Raw genomic sequence first — 25,034 nt, 5'->3', positions numbered from 1 at the left:
TGTTGGTTTTACTGTTTTAAAATGTTTTAATATTTTTAAATATTTTTTTTAATTGTAAGCCACCCATAGTCATTGACTGAGATGGGTATGCATATAAGTTAAATACATACATACATACATAATATAAAAAGCATATAAAGGCCCATTTCCTTCATCACAAACCATTGACTTAACTTCAAAGTTGAATGATCAATTTGTCATAAACCTCATATCTCATCTGTACTAATTTCAGCATCATACATGCTGAAAATTACTACAGTTTATAATAAATATCTTAATAAAAGAAATGTATAATAAATGGAATTTTAACTCATTAGAAAAAAGAGAGCTAGTTGGGTGCAAAACCACTAGACTGGAAACTGGGAGAACTTCCACCTTGGGCATGAAGCCAACTCAGTGACCCTGGACCAGTCACTCTTTCTCAGCCCTAGGAAGCAGGAAACATATGAAATCTTGCCAAGAGAACTGCAGTGACATGTTCGGGCAGTCACCAGGAGTCAATAGCACCCCAAAAAGTACCCCTTTCCCAGCTAACAGCAACTATTGAGGGAGGCAGGGTCACAAAGCTACAGAAGCTCAGAAGGGGCCCTTGAGCAAAAAGAAAAAAAAGGTTGAGAATCTTTGAAGGTTGATTGTGTGTAGAAATGTTACTGAGTCACCCAGTTAGCCAAGTACTATTCTCTAGTGCCACTATGAGGGCTACACTACCCAGGCTGGTTATTTTTATCATTTCTTCTAATCTCCAAATGCCTTTTATATTATTTCTCATTACTATCATGCATCTCATAATCAAATGTGTGCAGACAGAATTGGGTGGCCCGACTAGGATATTTCATTCCCTCCTGAATTAGCTGGGCTGCCTACATTATTGGAAGGATGGGCAGGAAATAAATCTCATCTACTATGGATCTCTGGCTGATCTGCAGCAGATCGGGAAGGATGGGTGGCTCCCAGTTTCATTTCGTTTTGCTTCAACAAAAAGAAGCAACAAATGATTTGTCCCAGCCAAAATAATACTAATGACTAACTCGAAGTTTATTACTGTACGCAGGATCTGCAGGCTCTACTCAAGTCTGCTACTTACAACAGCAACTAAATGAGTCAGTTGCATTTCTTTTCTATCAGATTCCTGGGTTCGAGTGAAAAACCGCCTTTTGACTTGAAGACGGCCTTTTCTGCAGGCACTATATAATAATAATAATAATAATAATAATAATAATAATAATAATAATAATAATAATAATAATAATAATAATAATAATAACAAACAACAACAACAACAATAATAATAATAAATAATAATAATAATAATAATAATAATAATAATAATAATAATAATAATAATAATAATAATAATAATTTAATTTCTATACCGCCCTTCTCCCGAAGGACTCAGGGCGGTGTACAGGGCAATACAATAAAATACAACATACAAAAATTAAAAAAAATATTAAATATTCCAGCCCAATTCAATACAATTAATACAATAACATGAACCAGCAGCGGCTTGCTCCACTAAGTCGGAGGCAGGAGCCCCTTTTCCCTTCCAACTCCAGCTTGCCTCTTTAAGGCCTGGAGCCTCCAGCGCTGCGCACCTCTGAACCCGTTGACTGACAGACAGCCGCCCGCGGGGGGGGGGAGGGGGAATCGGTTGATGGCGAAAGCGGGGCGGAGTTATCGGCGGCGAGCGGCGGCCAATCAGGAGGGCGAGGCGCCCTCTCGGCTCTCTCATCAGCACCACCCATCTGCTCGCCTCCTCTCCCTCCCTCCCTCCCTCCTTCCTTCCTTCCTGGCTGTGCCTTTTTCTGTGTCAGTTTCGGGAGTCCTGAGCTCGAGCCTGAAACAAAGCAGGAGGCTGGGAAGGGGCTCTCCGGAGTTCGCCGAGACGCCGAACTGAGGGGGGAAGGCTGCCTGCCTCGGCCGAGGCGTCGGCTCTGCCTAGCGCGAAGCTCCTTTCGAGGAGAGCATCTGGCTCCCGAGCGGGGCGGGCGGGCGGGCGGGCGGGCGGGCAGGGAAAGTTTGCTCGGCTCTTTCCCTCGCCTTTCCGATCGAGGCGGCTTTTTGCCCGAGGAAGGATTAAACGCTAGCCTGCCGACCGCCGACCTCCGACCGCCTCCGGTGCTGCTCGGTCGGCCCGCTCAACTGCGAAAAGCGAGGACCTGGCTGGGACGGGGAGGAGAAAAAAAAGAGCAGCAAAAAAACAAAAAACTAGCCCGATCCGGCTTCTCGCATTGATCCTGCTCCAGTGCGCCGCGGAGAAGGGGGTTTCCTTGCCTGCTGGAGCCGACAGCCTCCTCGCAAGAATTCCGAGAGTGTTTCTTCCCTCCTTCCCTCCTTCCCTCCCACCCTCCTTCCCACCCTTTCTCTCGGGAGGTTTAAGGTTCGTTGAGGGATAACGTCGTTCTTTTTTTGAAAACCCAAAGAAGAAAGGGGAGGAAGGAAGGAAGGAAGGAAGGAAGGAAGGAAGGAAGGAAGGAAGGAAGGAAGGAAGGAAGGAAGGAAGGAAGGAAGGAAGGAAGGAAGGCGAGCCCGGCAGTTGATTCCTCTCTTCCAAGAAGCGCGCTCCCGGAAAAGCTCGAGAAGGGGGGGTGGGTGGTAAAAGAAGAGGCTCCCGTCCGCGCCTAGCCTTGGGGATGGATGATCAGCCCAGGTTGATGCATTCCCACGCCGGAGTGGGGATGGCTGGCCATCCGGGCCTGTCCCAGCATATGCCGGACGGAGCTGCCGGCACTGAAAGCGAGGCGGGACGAAAACAAGACATCGGGGACATTTTACAGCAGATCATGACCATCACCGACCAGAGTTTGGATGAAGCGCAGGCCAGGTGAGTCCTTGGGTGATGACGACGGCGATGAAGATGATACGCGTATTTAACTCGAAGAGATCTGACCCAGACAAATTACTTGTGCTTTCTGTAGTTTCGTTAGCCTTTCCGGAAACAAAGTAATCCCGAAGAAAAATAAGATTTTTCACTGGACGACCGTCGCAACCCAAAATTGCGTTTTTACTAGGTTTTCACAGAAAAAAAAAGAGGTTCCAAGGAAGGGATGTTATGCTTGTGACTGACTTTAGTTAAGTTAGACAAGGCTAAATTGACTGGATGGTTTGAGTTGGAAGGAGCTGCAGCTTCTCTTCCCATGTGCTTTTGTTTGTAGTAGTTCGTGAACGGAAAGTCTCAAATAGCCAAGTTAATTTGTATTTGATCGGAAAAAAAGAAGTTGAATCATTGTCATTTTCTTAGCTGTAATATCTGAGAGATTGAACTTTGGGAGTAAAATATCAGACTGCATCTGCTTATTAACAGAGGAGGCAAATAGATTATGGTATCAGCCATTATTCCAAAAAATATTTTGAGTGGGTTTTACCTTTTAAAAGAAATATGCAAATAGAGTGGCTATAAAAAAGGCTGGTGTTTTCTGTTTTTGAAATAGCAAAAAAGCAAAGCCATTTGAAGGCCATGGTTGAAAGCTCAGTCCCTATAGCTCTTTAGGTACAGAAGAAAGAAAAAAACAACAAACCTTAATCACACTTAATCCCATGGAAAATCAATAATCTTAATATCATTTAATGCTTGTTCCCTTTGGTGGTTTCTTTGTACAAACAGAATAATTTCTGTTCCTCTTGTGATAGCAAGTATTAATGCTGCAGTAGGAACTCAGTTTTTTTCCTATGTGTGATATTCAAAAGGATATATATATTTCTACCATAAGGAGTTGAGCCTTTTAAGAAGCCTAGAAGATAGTAGAATACACCCTGTAAATGTTGCTACTTTCCCAACTAGATATCCATTCCAGGATGTACTTCCACATATGAAACCACATGAATTCTCCATATGAAACAGCAGATCGTAATCTAAGGCAAGTTGTATGTGCCTATTACTAATGTGCACTGAAGCATTTGACAATTTGTACAATACTTTTATCTTTAGCATTGTGATTTTCACAAGTCACCATGTTTGTTTCTCTTCAAACTGAATTTTGAGAAATCTATCTATCTATCTATCTATCTATCTATCTATCTATCTATCTATCTATCTCCCTTAGAAGTATTTTGTAAAACTTCAATGTAGGTAGTAAGTATAGTCTTACACTTTTAGTGCCTCTGTGCATTTTAAAAATGGAGCTTCTTAAACACATTTACAGACACCAATATATATATAACTAAGTGTATAGCATTCTCCTAGAACATTTCTGCAAATCTCTAAAGTTAAAATGAAAAAAAAAATTCAGAACAGAGAATTGGAAAATAAAAGAGAAATAAAATTGGAAAATAAAGGACAATAGTTAATAGAATAATCTTACATGAGAAAAAGCTATTAGCATTTGATTTCCACTCTGGGTCTATAATCTTTTCCACAATCGCCTGGGATAGACTGCTAGTCTTTATGTGTCAATGGTATATTGCGTATCTTACTTGGTTTGTAACACCTAATATTCACCGAGGTGGTATTGATATATAGCACTAGCTAACAGTGGAATTCTTTTAAGTGATTACTTACAAGTAAGTACCATGGATTTCAGTAGCTCGTTACTGACTCTTGTTACTATAAGGCATATAGCATAAAGCATCACTGAGCTGAGAAGTGCAGGGTTCATAACCTTGTTTTGATAGAACACTTGGATTTGATGAATAATAGCTTCTGCTGAATGTTGCTTCCCAGTATTGCTATAAGACAAAGCAGAGGAAAGATGTTGTTTCTAAAAGTTGCAAGAGTTGATGTTTGGTTTAAATACTTAATGTGTATAGATACTATTAAATGTGCTAATCTAATTGAAAATCAATACCAAGGGTACAGATGCTTTTTATCGCCTGTTACTCTTTACATACCTGTCTACGCAGCTCTGCTTACAGACTTTTAAAAAGCAGATCAGGTTCCTAAAAGGAAATGTGTATTTCATTATTTTTCTGCTTTGTGTAACCCAATATCAAAGATATTTTTTACGTATGTGGCAGCAAAGTTTCATTTTACTCGCACTATTTTTTTTATAGTTCTGATATTTGGGAAATCCAAATATAGTCTATGCTAATGTGCCAGGTGCAAGCCACAGAGCCATGGATTTTGGGTGCTGTTAGGAATGGAAAGCAAGCAGTTTCAACACATTGTGTACACACTAGTGGGATGTTCTCTTGCACAAGCCCTTCCCCCCCCCACTAGAAACAAGGGGGCCCGCTGGCAAAAGAGACCTGCCTAATGGATTGAATTCCATGTAAATCATTGGAATGAGAAGGTTCTTCAATTTTTCTGCCCGAGGCACCCAAATGTTCATGTTCTGATGAGATGTAATTTTGATTCTCAAACCCATTTTTTGATGCCCAATGAGATTAGACTTCTTGCATATTGTAGCAGCACATCTTCAGGAGAGATCACTTGTCAAAGAAATAGTAATTGTTACAGCAATGTTAGATTGTTTCTTTTCTTGTATGGGCATCTGCTGGGACATGAAACTAATCAACCTAATAAACAAAAAAACAACTGGCCCATTTTGGCACAAGGAAGTGGGGCAGGAAATGACCCATATAATTTCTCCCTCTCTCTCTTTTTTTTGCGTACTAGAATAGCAACATGATGGTGATGATGGTGATTTGTTACCCTGATTAATATTATTTTTTATTTTTTTAACTGTATGGTTTTTACTTCTTCAAGGAAGCCAGTAAGATATGAGGAACATGAAAGTAATTATTTTTTCCACTTCCATCCTGCCTTATTCGATGTTTTTTTTTTCTCTGTCTCTCTCTTTGGCACCATAGTTCTACATTCTGAGACTATTTTACTTAAAAATGGCTATTCTGTACTTCAGATTTCCTTAAAGGGCTTTCAAACCTTTCCAGTAGAGCTGCTTCAACACAAAGAATTGTAAGACACAGATGAATAGAGGGGGAAAAAGGAAGAGAACGATACAAAAGTTCCCTACATGGTTGAATAAGATCATCATTAAACACTGGAAAGGTTTCTACATGCTCCTGGCATTGATCGGTTAATAGCCTGGCCAGCAAGTATAGTTTATGGATGCTGCTGGAATAGCGGTGTCAAATAGTTGCCTGTTTGGTAGCATTTACAGTCACCAAACTGATATCCTATTCTGTATAAAATTGAAAGCTGTTTTTCACTAGGGCAAAATTTCCACTGAGCTCTAACCTTTAATACTTTTTTTGTAATAAGGGATCCTCTGTAATCTATTTCTAAAGATATTCACGTTTCTGTGGCTCAGTTCAAACCTAACCTTCTGATTTCCTTGCAGAAAACATGCTCTAAACTGTCACAGAATGAAACCTGCACTTTTTAATGTTTTGTGTGAAATTAAAGAAAAAACAGGTAAGGAGAAATTTTATTATTTGCATCTTGCATTTTTTACCCTCTTTTTAATGCATATTTCTGCAGACCTATTTCATTCAAAAAAATGAAAAGGAACATTGCAATTGTTATAATAAGCATATTTTAAATGGTGCAAATAGAATGTGATTTATGTGATATTGTTCCTATGTATAAGAGGAAAAACAAAGAGAGGAACATTTCTTGTGTCACTTTTATCTTAATACCTTTTCTAAAATTTACATTAATTTAAAAGAGTCCAGAAGTGCCTACAATGCTGTAATTTATAATCTACTCAAACATAAATATTTTTCTTCTTTTACACAGTGCTTTATAAATTCATTGAAAAATGCACGAATAATTGCAAATGGTTCATTTTGGCGTATACCAAGACCAGGAAAAACCTATGTCAAGGCAAACATGCAAATATCTATTGGGAATTAGCCTTTTTGACTATTGTTTCTCAGGGTTATCTTATTTTACATTGTATTTCTTGGTTTCAAGTGTTAATGACATGAAAATACCCGTTCTGTGTTTCCCACCTCACAGGCCTCCTGCCATGTGCTAATACACTTATAACATGTCTCAGGGGGGCATTTAAATTTTAAAAGCAACAATTAAAAATAGCTGTCATCAATCAAGGGTGATCTTAAACAGCAGATGCTCAGTGAACAATGTTCAGTGACATCCGGTACTTATTTATTTCAACTTCCAAATGTTTTTCTTTATGGAAAAGAGAGATTTGTCTTCTGCCTTAGCTCAGAGGAAAAAGCCAGAGTGTCAGCTATTGCTGAGTTTCAGCTCTTGGATTAGATGTGCAGTTGTGGAGTGTTGTCTCCTGTTCTTTTCCTTTTTTTCCTCCTCATTTTTCAATGAGCATGTAACAGTCAATATCTCAGATCAAATAAGGACAAGGTCTGACATGAATGAAAGTGACAACAAATATGATTGTAAACTCACTTGATATACATTGAAAAGGGATGCATAAAAGAAAAGAGTGCATTTTAAAAAAACTGAATTCCTTGTGCCCCTGAAATTCTATGTGTGTGTTCTGCATCCTGTGAACAGCTAAATGAAATAGGATTATTTGACTCCAGCAATCCGTATACGATGACTAAGGAGATCCTTTGTTAAATCTTATTTGTGCTACTAGTAACCTAGACAAAGCACCTAACATTGGCATTCAGGCCTCTGAAGCCCTTAAGGCTGCAGAGCTGAAGGCTGACCTTCTTGAGGAGAGCCATTCATTATGTGTCTCCTATAATGTAATGTAAAGGGGCACCTACAGTCTCTCTTAATGGGATGTAATGCAGCTTGAATATGTAAGTCTAGGAAGAACAACAGCTGACCCTTACCAGGTTACATTTTCTTTTACTGTTGGTCTTTCCTGTCTTTTCTTGAAAAAACCTGAACAAACCTAATTTGGGTTTGTGGTTTTAAGCTTTAGTATTATTCATTTTCCGGGACTATTTTTTTTAATCTCTTCTTTGTCACAGTCTTTAATTGATTTGTGTCCTGAATGGAAATTGACATGGTTCAAAGTTGTAGTAGATGATTGGTGAGAATACAACTTCTTTAAATGTCTTCCTCTTCTCTCAGAAGTTTAATAGTTGGGGTGAGATGAGAAAACTTGCACTGTCCTACCACTGGTTCATTCCATTGCATTGTTACCCACTCAGTGCATCTTATTTGCATATTGTAACTTCTATTTGACCTGACAAAAGGTGGAACTATTTGACCCTGCAAACAAAAAAGAGTTTGGTTGCTTTTTTCCCAAAAAATTCTGTTTTGTGATATTTTTCTGCTTATTTTATCATATTCAAAAGTATTACTTGTTGAAATGTGGAGACAGGAAGTTTGAGAGAGGGAATTGTAATAAACAATTACTAAAATCCTGTCTCTATGAAAGTGTTGTTGTAAATTGTCTACCCACGTGCCGCAGTATAATATGAAGGACTGCATATACAAAAGCATATATGTGCATATTTTTATCTTACTGCTCCTATTTGTGTACTTTTTTTGTCTTCTGGTCTTGCCTTTGCAACCAATTTGCATGCTAACATGCAGACATAATGGTGATTTCCAAAACGGCAAACTGTAAGGTAGGACTGCCTCTATTCCTGAGCATTTTCACTGATCTGAGGAACTGGGATTTTGGGTGCAGTACAGGTCCCAGGAGTATTTTGGGCGGATACATTATTTTTGTCCCATATGCTTTCTACCGTTACATACAGTAATTGAAAACCTATCTTCTAACTTTCAGTATTCTGGCCATGAGCAAAAATTAGGTGAGCACCTGCCATTTCCAACCTGTTTAGTTTTTAGCAAATTTATTTTTAGCACACCCTTTTATTTTCCTTCATGTAATATGTCTGTGCTATTAGAATATTTCTGGCTAAGAATTATGATAAGTTCAATTTAAATTGCCCAGGAATTAAGAGAAATAGATTTGATTTTTTTGAGATAGAATAGGAATAAATACCCAGGCCAGTACAGGGGAATACTGCAACCAGCGCATAAAAATATCATTATTTTTATCACAGTAGATGAAAATATCACCTTGTTAATATGGTTTGTATTTTTTTTCTGTATCTATTTTCAACCCTGGAGTTCCAATATACCGAATTGGTATTCGCTCTATTGCTATTTTTAGATGACTCTAGAGTATGCCGAAAGTTATACCACCATTCCTTGTAACAGTGCAACTAATATTTCATGGTGTTAACATTGCTAGGATAAACTCAAAGTGTCTATAAAGTTTTTACAGAGCAGATTGTCTTTATTGGCCAAAATTTTCCCTTACCTGCTGTCATTTCAATTTATTTTAAAGGAGTTATGGATACTTTTTATATAAGCTTGGTTGTCATGAATCATTGATGTATAATGCTGTGAGTTGTATGAAAACTTAACATGTTTGTTTGTTTTTCTTCAAAAATGATAAAAGACAAGATTTAATATTGATGTACCACGAGGGGAATTATATTGCATCTTTGTATTTGTCTAGATGCGGCATGCACTTCATGGGCAGGGAGAAAGTAATGATTAATTGATTGGTTCATATTTTACTATTGAGTAAGATAAATGTAATAGATTTCACAATTGCTTGAATTTTAACATAGGAGTTGTTATGGGAAGCATGATAAGTTGTACTGTATGGTCTGTAAGAAAAAGAAAGCTGTTGAAGGTTTTTTTTTTTTAATTCCATTTATATCCCGCCCTTCTCCGAAGACTCAGGGCGGCTTACAAGCTTAGCAGTAGCCTTCATTCTATGTATATGCCTGCTTATTAGGGCTTTCACACACACCCCAAGTGGCATTATTACAAAGTCAGCTTTATTGCCCCCAACGATCTGGGTCCTCGTTTTACCTACCTCGGAAGGATGGAAGGCTGAGTCAACCTTGCGCCTTGTGGGTTGCGAACCTGCACTAATTGCAGGCAGCTGGTGTTACTTAAGGAGGCATTAGCCCACTGCTCCACCAAGGCTCTTCTTGCCTGCAGGGTCAGAGTGCCTGAAAAGGAGAGTCTGATGTCTCCCCCCCCTACCGCCCGCTCCCGAATGAGAAATATTGGGGATTAAAAGGCATCACTCTTTCAGCAGCAGCCTTTCCTTTACTTAACAACGATTTGTTTAGTGACTGGAGTACAACAGCACTGAAAACACAGTGACTTCTGACTAGTTTTCACTTACAACCATTGCAGCATCCCGATGGTCACATGATCAAAATTCAAGCACTTGGCAACTGGCAGGTATTTATGATGGTTACAGTGACCCAGGGTCACGTGATCACCCTTTGCCACCTTTCCAGTCAGCTTCTGACAATGGGGGGGGGAACCGATTCGCTTAACAACCACACGATTCACCAAACTACAGTGATTTGTTTAACAGCTGTGGCAAAAAGGGTCATAAAATGGGGCACTTAACTGTCTCGCTTAGCAACAGAAATTTAAGGCTCATTTGTGGTTGTAAATTGAGGGCAACCGTAGAGGGAAAATAGGTTGGTGGTGGATTGCTAGCTTGATTGCATGACATCTTTCATTCTTTCCTGTGAAAGTTTTTGAGTGTTTCATTTTGTATTCCAAAATGTAATGTAATTGTCGAAGTACAACATGTGTACATTGAGATTAGCTGAGCCTCCCCCCCCCATGCTCTCTCCCCCCAACACACAGTGACAACAAACCCTCCATCCTACCACACCATGTGAACCAACTACACCACACACCGGCCTCCCAAGTCAATTCTGCATAAGTTCACAGAGATTATGTCCCATTTAAAAGCCTAACAGCCCACAGATAAAAGCTATTTTTCAGCCTGTTGGTACGGCTGGCTATATTCCTATATCTCCTACCGGATGGTAGGAGAGTAAAGAGATACTGTCCAGGGTGTGAGTCATCCCTGAGGAATCTTCCTCACTCTTCCAAGGCAACGAGCCCTGGCGATGTCATCCAGTGGTGTCAGGGAACAGCCCACAATGTCTTGTGCTGTGCTCAACCACCCTCTGTAATACTTTCCTATCCGCGGCTGTCAGACCAGCATACCAAACCACAATACCATATAAGAGGACGCTCTCTATAGTAGACCGGTAAAAGAGGGTCATTAGCTGTTGTTCTACCCTGTTCTTCCGCAAGAAACCTAAGAAAGTGAAATGTCTGTTGGGCCTTTCTAGCCACCTGGGTTGTGTTAACTTTCCAGGTCAGATCTTCACAGAGGTAGACTCCCAGAAATTTAAAGGAGGACACTCTCTCCACACAGTCCTCCCCGATGTAAAGTGGGGCAGGTTCCTCCTTTTTTCTCCGGAAGTCTAACACCATCTCTTTCATCTTGCCAATGTTTAGGTGCAAGTTGTTGTTACTACACCATACAAGTAGGAATGTTCCCATGAGTGAGTTCCTCAAACTGGCTTAAATGTACATCCTGCAAGAATGACAAACATTTTTTAAAAAAATATAAAACAGTAACATCACAAAATATGAAATATATATTAAGCCATTATCCAATGCTGGAAATAACAGTAGCTTGACATGCAGAGTCTAATAACTTGATTGATACATAAGGAGTGAAGCGGTCCCATAGATAGTTGAGATTTAAGTTTTAAAGGTTAAAACCAACATCTTCAATTAAATTGGGAAATAAAAATGAACAATTGATGCCCAGGATTTAAATTTAGAGTTAGTTTTGCTCCAACTGAATTTTCTAGCATTCTTCAAAAGTAGGCTTTTTCACCAATGGTTTCAGAAGAAGAAAGCCTGTCTACATTGCAATATTTTAGATGCTATTTTAAATTGTAACTATTTCTACAGACATTTTAATTGGTTTCATCCCCCAGTCTGTCTAGATGTTATTAGACTGCCAAATATTTTATTGAATTGTGTTAGTTTTTGGTAATTTATTATGTATATCCTACACTACATTGGAATCTGAATGGTTGAAAGGTGATGTTAAAAGGTGATGTTATTGTAAAACTAGAAAATCGACTTTACTAGAAACTGCTTTTTGGGGGGAGAGTCTTTAAATGAGAAAAGCAGTAAACTAAAGTTTTAATCTATGATAGTGAATGACAACAGCAACCACTGATGAGAAAGTTCATAGGCACTCGAGTATTATGACTGAGATTTAACTTTGTATGATGAAAATGTAGCTTTGAAATAGCTGAGGTTACTTGAGAAAGTGTTCCTTGACTTATTGTTCATTGAGAGAGGAGCTTTAGCAGTACCTACATGCTCCTGTCACAAAGACATCTCTAGCACAGATACCGATACTCAGAGCAGGCAGATGTTTGGTGTCATGCAGTACATTATTTGTTCTTTATTTTTTATTTGTTTATTTTAGAGTGAGGTGCTAATAAATTAGCTTAACTGTTATAGATTCTGGGGCGATAAAATGTTTTGGGCCTGCCTTGATCATAAACTGCAATCTTTCTTCTTCTTTTGTCTGGTTTTGGTGGCAAAAAAAAAGTAAGTAGATTTACTTCTCCCAAGGAGAAAAGGAAGAGGAACTCTGGTCTGAGGAAATCATTGGCAAAACATACCAATGATTTCCTCAGATCAGCATCACTTTTCCTTTTGTCCTCGGGAGAAATAAATCTACTTACTTTATTTGGAGCTGAACTTGAGATGAAAGAAAGAATAGGCAGGCAAGCCTAACACTTTGCCTGCAATCACTGCAAAGTGAATGAACCTACCATACATTTGTCCCTTTGTTAAGAAGCATTCAGCCATTCTGCTTCAGATATTTACCGGTACTCTGAAATGCCAAAGAGAAGACTTTGGAAGAGAATTACCCTCATTTTATAGATGTGTATGTGATATTGATGCTGAGCAAGCTTGAAATGAACTGCAAGAGATGCAGAATCCTTACCTTGGCTAAACCTTGCTTCTTCCCATTCCTTGATTCCTTAGAAGAAATGAGTGAGATCTGACTTCTTTCCAGTATAGCAATTAGTTCAATGGGATGAACCTTCCATTTGAACAATAGCTATTTTCCCATCTTTATCTTAGACAAGACTGGCATCATATCTACCTGGGCATGGGTGCTGGTCATAGTAGTGCCATTCCCTTAATGCAGGGGTGTCAAACTGCCAGCCCATGGGCTGGATGTGTCACGCCAAAACCGTGCCCACCCCATTGCCAGCAGTGGGTGAAAAGTCGTGATATGTCAGGTGACGTCGCGAGTTTGACACCCATGCCTTAATGCATGTTAGCTGCTAAGTGATTATTAAATTTATAGATGCTGTGTAGACAGAAATGGGAATTTGCCATCAGTGGGAGGTGTTTTTAAGACAGTACTGCCATCACACATACAAACACATCCTGTGATGATGATTCATGACCTCTGTGAGGCAAAGAGTTTATTATAAAGTCTCACTTGAACCATGTTTGACTACTGCTGACTACCTGGACTATTATTTCATTGGCAAGAGTATAGGCACAATTGTGACTTCTTAGTCCAGTCCAGAGCCCAGGGATTTCCTGGTGGCTTCCTATTGAAGTACTAACAAAATCCCATCCTGCTTAGCTTTTATGGGATCAGCCAAGGTCACTAACAGTTTACTAACTATCTGTATTTCTTTATGCTTTCTGCTCATCTCTCCTCTTTTGAATGTTCCCTCTGGTGGCATAGGATTTAATGGAAGAACTGGGTTTTATTTAATTTCAGTCGAAAGGCAGAAATGACTTGACTCACTCACATGCTGTCATTTGCTAGGGGCCGGATTGGGTCTAGTATTGACTAGATTGGATTAGTTCTTTTGGCAGTTGTAACACACAATGATTTATGCTTAATCTGTTGTTCATTCTCACAAGCAAGACTGCTGAGCAATAGACTACTTATCTTGTAGCTGTGCACTGATTTTTCCTAAGCGCAAACCCCTGACTACTGAACTGCATTTTGCTAAATAAAGCCCACTGTTCAAACCTATCAAGATCATTTTGAACCTTGAGCTTTTCTTCAGAGAGGCGAGCAATCCCCCCTCCAGCTATTTTCAATAAATCAACATGGGACAACTAAAGAGCAAGCCTAATCTGTACATGTTAAGACATGTGTTCCATATCTTGGCTGGAAGCTGACAACTTCTGTCTCTGCATTGCCATAGCATTTGCCTTCTTGCATGCCATCGATAGAGAGCAACTTGCATTCCCCCAATGCCCCTTTTGCTTGCAGGACAAAGCATCTTCTTCAACCATGACTATTGAAAAGCAGTGACATCGTTCCCCACCATTTTGAGGAAAGAAAGATCACTCATATCAGTCACAAAATTGAGTAAACAGTTTTTAAAAAAAACTCTTCCAAACCATGAATAAAAGCTAAACAATCTCTGTCCTGTCCACATTTATGATATGGTCAATTTGGTAGGATTGTCACAGTCACTGTGGCAGTATCCCTCCTGCAAATGTTAAGTACCCCCTAGAATACAAAAGCTTTTTAAATCCTTTAGCCTGTTGCTTAGGATCCCATCATTTTATTTCTCTATGGGAAAAATCCATTGATTGCTTTTTTTTGGACTTGAAAGGATGGGACTGATGGGCAGGGCAAAATCATGTCAATACATTTTAATAATACTGTTTAACTAAATGTTAATAACAAATAACTCAGAAAATAAACACCAACATGTTATAAGTTTGGGGCTGTAAATTCAGTTCAACACCAAAGGTACTCTCAGTTTCCCACCAGAGTTAAAAATGAGTCCATTGTCCCACTGCCTCCATGGCTCTTAATTCCTCTCCTCACCCATTACTGGTCTCGCAACTGAAAGCTTTAATTTATTCAGCATACAATCTCTTTACTCCATTGCTTTCTGTAATTTATACTTTATACTGCCTGCTGTCTCAAATTATTTAACTCCGTAAGGCATTCAGTTTGAGACTGGATACAAAATTGCAGTAAAGAATAAGGCTTGGTTAGACAGTCTGCCTTTTACATTATTAGTCAGATTCTAAAATATGAGCCTAATCAGATACTCCCAAAGGAACAGACGACAAGGAGAATTGCACAGCAATACCCAGTTCTCCCAGTTATTTGCCTCTCCATGTGAATATCCTGTTCCTAGTCATATGTGTGAGCAATCATATGGACAAACAGAAGAATGAACCATTGTTGTTGTTGTTAGTTGCGAAGTCGTGTCCGACCCATCGCGACCCTATGGACAATGTTCCTCCAGGCCTTCCTGTCCTCTACCATCTTCTGGAGTCCATCTAAGCTCACGCCTACTGCTTCAGTCACTCCATCCAACCACCTCATTCTCTGTCGTCCCCTTCTTCTATTGCCCTCAATCTTTCCCAGCATTAGGCTCTTCTCCAGGGAGTCCTTCCTTCTCATTAGGTGGCCAAAGTATTTGAGTTTTAGCTTCAGGATCTGGCCTTCTAAAGAGCAGTCAGGGTTGATCTCCTCTAGGACTGACCGGTTTGATCGCCTTGCAGTCCAAGGGACTCGCAGGAGTCTTCTCCAGCACCATAGTTCAAAGGCTTCAATTCTTTGGCGCTCAGCCTTTCTTATGGTCCAGCTTTCACTGCCATACATTGCAACTGGGAAGATCATAGCCTTGACTATCCGCACTTTTGTTGACAGGGTGATGTCTCTGCTTTTTAGTGTGCTGTCTAGATTTGCCATGGCTTTCCTCCCAAGGAGCAAGCGTCTTTTAATTTCTTGGCTACAGTCCCCATCTGCAGTGATCTTGGAGCCCAGGAAAATAAAATCTGTCACTACCTCCATTTCTTCCCCATCTATTTGCCAGGAATTGAGAGGGCCAGATGCCATGATCTTGGTTTTCTTAATGTTTAGTTTCAACCCAAGTTTTGCACTCTCCTTCTTCACCCGCAACAAGAGGCTCTTTAGTTCTTCTTCACTTTCTGCCATTAGAGTGAATGAACCATACTGAACACAAATTTAGGTCAATACCATGATTATGGCAGTTGCGAAGAATGCTGCTGGACCCCCAGGATTTGTTGCAGAAAATCATACAAAAGCCAAGTTCAAGGGTTTGTTTCTCCTTTTAATTATGAGCACATGTGTCTGAGTGTGTGTCATGTTGAGTTGTCTGCTCATGTAGATTAAGAAGTTAAGTGAAACAGCTGGCCTGGGAATAATGGAGTTCTCAGCAGTTTCCAGTTGGTTGCCATTTGCAAGCCAAGCACAGAAGAAGCATTCAAGGGTAGCCTTGTCATGAGGCAAGGTGATTTGGCCTTCTGAAGTGGTAGGCTTCAAAATTATTAATAACGGCAGAATGGGAAGCCATGACAAGCCTCATTGAAATGAAGAGGAGTTTTGGGTAGAATATGATGGAACTTCAGTGAGTCTATGGCAACATGACATTTTGCTAATTAGCAGCCTCAGGACTGATGGAAAATGTGTAGAGTATTATTGGTACAATGAATGACCATACTGATGATCATTTTAGGATTGGGGCATATCTGAGAAGCCATTTCCTTCTGGCCTGCATTTGATTGGAATTACTTTAGTTTTTATTGGGACTCAATGAATCTCAATAATGTATTTAAAAGCAAGGGAGAAAGAGATGCTAGAATCCATTCTGTTATTCTGAATGGGATGATTTCCTAGCAAATGTCTGCTGCCTCTTTTTTCTCTTAGATGGGGTGCTCTATACCGTTGTGAATTGATATTTGGCTCCACTAATTTCCAGCCCATTCTTTTTGCGTGGGTATGTGCTTTGAATTCTTGAGCAAATATCCCTCTTGAGGTATCCTGGAAGGATTAAGGGCTGGTATATCTGCCAAAGCTTTCTCCCCTACTTTCCACAGGCTCATGCTATTTGCAGAGCCTGTATTTATATGTTGCTCAATATTTCCCGAGGTAGCTGGAATTTGCTTTCTGCCTATTTGGTCCATTCTTTAACATTTGCACATCTGGAGTACCTTAATCTTTGCACACAAGGCAATGAAGTGCCCTCCCCCCATCTCTTCCTCTTCTTAGTTTGGAGGTCATGATGGGAAGAACTGACTTTTATAGGTATGGACAACTGGACACTATAAGCTCTCCTTTACGGTTTTAAAGCTTTTGAGAAAGCTTTGAACAAACAAATCACAGGAAGAATATTTAGTCTGTGCACAGATGTACTACTTGCTTGCTCTTTTCCTTCTTGAATTCTGTAGTGCTCATGACAAATAGAGGTGCTTGTTACTGTTTTGTGGGTTTATCTCTTGGACTTAAGTTGCAAACAGGGTGTTCAGTACATTCAGTACATAAAATATTTTTTCTTATTCTAAATGTACAATATGCTGTTTTATATATATATGAATTGTGAATCTGTTTGTGAATCATTCTCTTGGTTTACCAAAAAATATGTACAGGGATAATAAGATTCTTGCTTGCTCCATAACTAAGGCACATAACTTAGGCACATAACTAAGGCCGATTATCAGCAGACAGCCAGACATGCAAGATGAAGTCAGCAAATAAAGTCTCAGAACGAACAAAGACTTGCAACAGAAGTCATGGATAATAAAAAAAGTTTCTCTAACATATTAACAAGAAATAAGTCAAGGAAATTGGAGGTTCACTAAAGAGAGAAGATGGCAAGGAAATAACAGGCAACAGGGAGAAAGCAGAGCTGCTTAACTCATACTTTGCATCAGTCTTCACACAAAAAGGAACTTTGTCATTCTTCAACAAAGTGACTAAACTAATAGACCAGCGGAATACTGTGGACATAGTATACTTAGACTTCAGTAAGGCATTTGATAAAGTAGACCACAACCTACTCCTTGGTAAGCTAGAAAAAGGTGGAACAGACAACCAGATGGATTTGTAGCTGGTTGACCATACTCAGCAAATAGTCCTCTATGGCACTACATCCACATGGAGAGAAGTAAGCAATGGGGTACCACAAGGTTCCGTTTTAGGCCCAGTACTCTTCAATATCTTCATAAATGACTTAGATGAGGGAATTGAAGGGGAACTCATCAAATTTGCAGATGACACCAAACTGGCAGAAGTAGCCAATACCCCAGAAGACAAATTCAGAATCCAAAAAGATCTTGACAAACTGGAACAATGGGCCCTATCCAACAAAATGAGTTTCAATGTGGAGAAAAGCAAAGTTTTACATTTAGGTAGGAAAAATCAAAGGTACAAGTAGAGATTGGGCAAGACCTGGCTTAAAAACAGTAACTGTAAGAGGGACCTTGGAGTCCTAGTGGATGATCACTTAACCATAAGCCAGCAATGTGCAGCAGTAGCCAAAAAAGCTAATACTATCCTGGGTTGTATAAAGAAAGGCATAGAATTAAGATTACGCGAGGTATTAGTACCACTTTATAAAACCCTAGTAAGATCACACCAGGAATACTGCAGCCAATTTTGGTCACCATATCAAAAAAGATGTTGAGTTTGGAAAAAATTCAGAGAAGAGCAAAGACCTGGAGTCTAAAACATATGAAGAACGGCTGCAGGACTTGGGTTTGGCTTGTCTAAAGAAGTCTAAAGAAAAGAAGAAATAGGGGAGACATGATAGTAGTATTCCAGTATTTGAGGGGCTGCCACAAAGAAGAGGAGGTCACGTTATTCTCCAAAGCACCAGAGGGCAAGACAAGAAACAATGTTTGGAAACTGATCAAAGAGAGAAACAACCTGGAATTAAGGAGAAACTTCCGGAGAGTGAGGACAATAAAACCAGTGGAACAGCTTGCCTCCAGAAATCGTGGGGGCTCCATCACTGGAGATTTTTAAGAAGCGGCTAGACAGTCACTTGTCTGAGATGGTATAGGTCCTCCTGCTTGAGCAAGGGGGTGGACTAGAAGGCCTCCCAAGTCCCTTCCAGCTCTATTCTATTCTAATCTGCTCCAGGTTTCTGTAAGGAGTTCTTTAATCTGCTTCTATAAACTTACAATTTATGGAAATAGTCAAGATAAGAGTATTCCACAAGAATGAGGGTAAATCCAAGGTAAAGTCAGATTCCATTTCTGAATTTGGAGCATTAATAAACAACTTGGAAATGTTTTCAACAATGTTGTTGAAATTCTCTGGATAGAGCAAGTACTGTATATGTAAAAGAACTAGCTCTGGAATTCTTTTAAGGTTTTTCTTCTTCTTCTAGAGCAGGGGTGTCAAACTCAATTTCATTGAGGGCCGCATCAGCATTGCGGTTGCCCTCAAGGGTCCGGGTGGGTGTGGCGAGGGTGGGCGTGGCCTACTGGGTGGGCGTGGCTAGAGTGCGTATGGCCTACTGGGTGGGCGTGGCCAGCTCTACGTCGTTCACATCAAGGGTGCCTATGGGGGGCCTGGGCAGGAGTGGGACAGATCTGAGGGTCTCTGGCAGAAGGAGGGTCTCTGGGCCAGGGCCAAGGCAGTGGGGGCCGTTCCCTCACTGTTTCCAGGATGGCTTTGCGGGCCACATGAAGCCACTTCACGGGCCGGATCCAGCCCCCAGGCCTTGTGTTTGACATGTCTGTTCTAGAGGTCCTTCTCTGAATGATATGATCAGATCCTGCTGCCAGTTCACCAAACAGTATTGCGATACTTGTGCAGGAGTCAGTTTTTCTTCCCTGAAAGAAAAGGCAGCTCACCAATTTAGAATAGAAGCAGATGGGATTACAAGTGAGGGAGAGATCCTTTTATATTGAATCGTATAATGCAGGTTTTGCCAAATTCTTCTGGAAATGGGAGATTCCAGACAATTAAGAATTATACTGCCTTTGCTTGCTGTCCCCCATGTGCCCCCTCCGCCTTTGAGCTTTTCTTCCGCCTGTTCCCCCCCCCACACACACACTCCCCCCCCCCCGAACACATCCAGGAACTGCAAGCTTTTTTTCAGGTCTGGGTATTTTTGTCTTTGCAACTTGTTTTTTTCCGGCTTCGTTTCTTTCTGGTTTGGTTGTTCCTTGTTTTCCTCCTCCTGTTTCTTGGACAAATTTAACTTTGCTGGTAAATCCTGTTCCCCATTTTTATATGTGTATGAGAAAGAAGAAAGTGAACATCTTAAATGTGGTATTTTGGTTTTCAGACTTCCTGTGAGAGCCTCAAACTGTAGAGATGCAAATCAGTCCTGAGACAGAAAAGGGAAATGGGATTCTTCTTTGGGACTTGTTTTGGAGAAATTGCAAAGGAGTTGTCTTGTTGGCCAAAGAGTTTTACTGTGAAGGCACCTTCACAGCAGTCCAAGGTTGAGACTGGATGACATGGATGAGAATTCTTAAACGGAATAATGAGGAGTGCTGCTCAAGACACTCCAAGTTTTCTGTCCTTCAGCAGAGAATTGCAATATCCTTTGCTCAAACAGTTTTGATTAAGTTGTTATATTTAAAATATACTTGCCTATTTCCCATACTTTTATCAGCTAACCAGAGCCAGAGAACATTTTGTTTTTTTCAAAATTGTTTTTTCTCCTCCTTTCTATGTTCACAAATGTTTTTTGTTTGCACATTCCCCAAGCTCTTTCCTTTTCAAAAGCAATGTTTTGTGTGCCTTCAGGTTATTGTTGACTCCTGACCATTGCCTGGACAACTCCTTGTAGCTTCCTTGCAAAGGGTTTGGAAGTGGTTTGCCTTCCTAGGGCTGTGAGAGAGAGTGACCCAAAGTCAACCAGCTGCTTCATGCCTAAAGTGGGATTAGAACTCACAGCCTCCTGATTTCTAGCCTGGCACTTTCACTACTATTTATTTATTTATTTATTTATTAGTTGAATTTATATACCGCCCTATTCCCGAAGGACTCAGGGTGGTTCACAGGGCAAGTTAAAAACAATACAAAAGAGAGAATAAAATTAAATTAAATTAATGCAGCCCACAATTAAGATAACATTAAAAATTAAAATTTAAAATTAATTAAATTTAATTTAATTTAATTTAATTAATATAACTTAAAATCCCTCAGTCCAGGCCAGACAATTCAAACAACCAAGTTTTTAAATCTCGGCGAAACGAGCGAAGGTCGGGGGCAGTCCGAAGCTCCATCAGCAGTTCATTCCAAAGGGCGGGCACACTCACAGAGAACGCCCTCCCCCTGGGAATCACCCGCTGGCAATCTCTAACCGGCGGAACCCTAAGGAGGCCCTCCCTATGGGCGCGCACAAGACGATGGGAAGCTGATGCTGGCAGCAGGTGCTCCCTAAGGTAATCCGGACCCATGCCATTTAGGGCTTTATAGGTCATCACCAGCACCTTGAATCTATACCACTATACCAATCTTTCATAAGCAAAGCCTCTTCTTCATTTTTCTCCACACTCTCTGGTGCTTGTGCTAGGAGCTCAATACACTCATCCATTAGGTTTGAGAAAGGGATCCACTTGGAGGTAATGTGGTTGGCTTTTCTAGCTTTTTGAAAAGCTTTAAAACTCAACCTTAGGCTTGGGGGCTGGAGTGATGTCTTGTTCGCAGTTTAGCCCTCATCCTTGTTTCCAGTTCTACTGTGAAGCATTAGAATGCAATGATAGTTGAGCACATGTGTTTCCCTCGTCACTAAAGAACCAAAATCTCTCTTCTTTTTACTTTTCCTTCCAAACTATAACTCCGCCATTTTGATGGGTGAGAAATGGCACTTGGGATTGGAAACTGTGGCAACTCTGATTAAAATCCAAGCTGTTGGATGGTACCTTTAATTATCTGTTGTTGTTTTTTCTGTCCATACTTTCCATGTCCAAACAAAGCTGTAAAAATGTGTTAGCAATGGTGATGAAGAGATTTTGGAGGAAGGCACTGAAATTCTAAGTGTGATACTTAAAGAAAATAGTATATTTTCATCATGAAACTTCAAAGCAGAATTTGCTCTCACGGGACATGCTGAAGGCCACTTCATCTAAGCTGTGGTCTGGTTTTCACAAGATATGCCAAGCTGTGGAGTGGTTACAGCAGGGGTGTCAAACTCAATTTCATTGAGGGCCGCAACAGCATTGCTGTTGCCCTTAGGGGGCCGGGTGCGTATGGCCAGGGTGGGTGTGGCCTACTGGGTGGGCATGGCTAGAGTGCGTATGGCCTACTGGGTGAGCATGGCCAGCTCTACATCGTTCGCATCAAGGGTGCCTATAGGGGCCTGGGCAGGAGTGGGACAGATCTGATGGTCTCTGGCAGAAGGAGGGTCTCTGGGCCAGGGCCAAGGCAGTGGGGGCCATTCCCTCACTGTTTCCAGGATGGCTTCGCGGGCCACATGAAACCACTTCGTGGGCCGGATCTGGCCCCCGGGCCTTGTGTTTGACATGTCTGGGTTACAGTATTCAGTTTTGTGTTTAGTGTGCTAATGGGAAGCCAGCAATTTTGGCTTGAGAATTCTGGCTCAGTTATTAAATTATGATTAAACAAACATTGACTTAGTGCAGTTTATGAAAACAGTCATCTCCAGAAGAAGGACTGCTTCTCAGTTCTTGCCTCTCTGGTTACAAAAGAGAGGATTGGAAGTAAAGTATTACCTTAATTTTCTTGAATTTTGAGAATCAATACCCCAACATTATAATTAGAAGATCTTATAAAATATCGGATACAATAATCTGATAGTTCAAAGTAGGAACTTAAATCTGGACACATTGTGTAGAGGTAGATATGTTAGTGAGTTTATGATAGTCTGTGTGTGTGTGTGTGTGTGTGTGTGTGTTTGTGTATATCAGATGGAAAGAGGAAGAGATATCCATGAAAAAAATAAGCAAATGTCTGGTTCTTAAACAAATACCTTTATTTATTTATTTATTTATTTATTTGTTTTTATAAACCGCCCTTCTCCCGAGGGACTCAGGGCGGTGTACAGAATAAGATAGGCATACAGAATGAACCGTAGTGAAAACAAACAATAGTAAAATACAAACTGGGACCCCAATAAGAGCTATCAGGCCAGGCCGGACTGCTGGAACAGGTAAGTTTTTAATTCTCGCCGGAAGGTGCGGAGGTCGGGGGCCATCCGGATTTCGGTTGGCAAGCTGTTCCAGAGGGCTGGCGCACCCACTGAGAATGCCCTCCCCCTGGGGGCCACCAGCCGACATTCCTTGAGCGGTGGCACCCTGAGGAGGCCCTCTCTGTGGGAGCGCACAGGGCGGTGGGGCGCTGACATTGGCAGAAGGTGCTCCCGCAGGTAGTCCGGACCCATGCCATGTAGGGCTTTGTATGTCATTGTCAGCACCTTGAACTTCACACGGAAGGCAACTGGAAGCCAGTGCAGCGCACGGAGGAGAGGTGTGATATGGGAGTATCGGGAGGCTCCCAAGAGTGTCCGCGCCGCTGCACTTTGCACCAGTTGAAGCTTCCGAGTGGATCTCAAGGGCAGCCCCAAGTAGAGAGCGTTACAGTAGTCTAGGCGAGAGGTCACAAGAGCATGGGTGACTGTACGTAAGGCATCCAGGTCCAGATAAGGCCGTAATTGGCGAACTAGTCGAACCCGGGAGAAGGCCCCCTTGGTCACAGCTCCTATGTGATCTTCCAGGGAGAGCTGCGAGTCAAGGAGGACACCCAGGTTGCGGGCCCTATCAACAGGGGGTAGTAACTCGTCCCCGATGTTAAGGGATGGGATGTTCTGAGTATCCTGGCTAGCCGGTACGTACAGCCATTCAGTCTTGTCCGGGTTCAGTTGAAGCCTGTTCCTCCCCATCCATTCCCGGACCGCTTTCAGGCAGCGGGACATCACGTCGAGGGCATCACTGATGTTGTTTGGAGTTGAGATGAAAAGCTGGGTGTCATCAGCATACTGATGGTACCCTACTCCAAAGCTGCGAATGATCTCGCCCAGCGGTTTCATGTAGATGTTGAACAGGAGAGGCGAGAGGACCGACCCCTGAGGTACTCCGCAAGCGAGAGGCCTCGGGGTCGACCTCTGTCCTCCTGCCAACACCGACTGCGAGCGACCCTGGAGAAAGGAGGAGAACCAGCGCAGAACCGTGCCTCCCACTCCCAGTCCCCTGAGGCGTCGCAGCAAGATACCATGGTCGATGGTATCGAAAGCCGCCGAGAGGTCTAATAAGACTAGGACAGAGGAATGGCCCCTGTCCCGGGCTCTCCAGAGATCATTTATCAGAGCAACCAATGCCGTCTCCGTGCTGTACCCCGGCCTGAAGCCCGATTGGTACGGGTCTAGATAAACCGCTTCATCCAGGATCTGAGGGAGTTGGTGCGCCACCACGCTCTCAACAACCTTCGCAAGGAAGCGAAGATTGGAGACTGGACGAAAGTTATTCAATGAGGATGGGTCCAAGGTGGGCTTCTTGAGGAGAGGTCTCACCACCGCCTCCTTCAAGGCGGTGGGGAAGTGACCCTCACTCAGAGAAGCGGAGATGACCGCCAGGAACCAGCCTCGTGTCCCCTCTCGAGCTGCATATGCCAGCCATGAAGGGCACGGGTCCAGTAAGCATGTGGAGGAGCTCAGCCTCCTCATAATCCTGTCCACTTCCTTGGGAGTCACAGGATCAAATTCCTCCCAGGTGACGTCGACAAGACTGTCCATGCCTTGTTCTTCCAACTCAGCCCAGTTGGAGTCCAGGCCGGTTCGGATCCGAGCAATTTTATCCAGCAGATATTGACCGAATTCCTCGGCTCGACCCTGCAAGGGTTCCTCCCTCACCTCTTGGTTCAGTAGGGAGCGAGTCACCCTGAACAAGGCAGCCGGGCAGTTATCTGCGGACGCGATGAGGGTGGAAAAGTAGTTGGATTTTGCCACCCTTATCGCAGCGAGATAAGACCAGGTGAGGCTTCTTAATCGCAATCGGTCGGATTCGGATCGACTGGATCTCCAATGGCTCTCTAGGCCCCGTCTCCGACGCTTCATTTCCCGGAGCTCCGCGGTGAACCATGGGGCTCACTGGGATCTGCGCCGGGTCAGAGGCCGCATGGGTGCAACTCGGTCCAGAGCCTCCGTGGCTGCCTTCTCCCAGGCTTCCACTAAGGCATCTGCCGAGCTGTGAGCAGGGAGTGCATGTGCGTCCCCCAGCGCTGCCTGGAACCTATCAGGGTCCATTAGGCGCCTAGGGCGGTACCATCTGGTTGGCACCGTGCACCCACGGCGGGGGGTGGCAAAGGGGAAGTCTAGCCGCACGAGGTGATGATCGGTCCATGACAGGGGCATAACAGTCGTGGCACCCCCACCGATATCATCGCGCCACCGTCCAGACAAGAACACTAAGTCTGGGGTGTGGCCTCTCTCATGAGTCGGTCCAGAAATTATTTGCGACAGGTCCATGGCCGTTAGTCTTTGTCCATTAGAAGCTTTATAAAAATCTTCTTTGAGTTGCTTTAAAAATGTAATTCATTATTTTTCTGAGCATTTGTAAGAATTACCAAATCATTCCAGGAGTGCCCCCCTCCCCC

General features: G+C 42.0%; 1 protein-coding gene across 1 annotated transcript in view; it reads left to right on the top strand.

The window, feature by feature from the left end:
- The first annotated feature begins 1,988 nt into the window (after positions 1–1,988).
- Positions 1,989–25,034, top strand: part of LOC310637229 (pre-B-cell leukemia transcription factor 1-like) — a 78,277-nt gene continuing 55,231 nt past the window's right edge. Inside the window, exons 1-2 of the mRNA XM_083357575.1 lie at positions 1,989–2,824; positions 6,240–6,313. Of these exons, the coding sequence (XP_083213701.1) occupies positions 2,634–2,824; positions 6,240–6,313 (265 nt within the window). The 5' untranslated portion in view covers positions 1,989–2,633. The remainder of the gene's footprint in view (positions 2,825–6,239; positions 6,314–25,034) is intronic.

This window comes from Vipera ursinii, assembly GCF_947247035.1.
Source record: "Vipera ursinii genome assembly, chromosome: 3".
Classification (NCBI taxonomy): domain Eukaryota; kingdom Metazoa; phylum Chordata; class Lepidosauria; order Squamata; family Viperidae; genus Vipera; species Vipera ursinii.
Note: the sequence above shows the minus strand (reverse complement) of the source record. Positions and strands in the feature narration are given on the sequence as shown.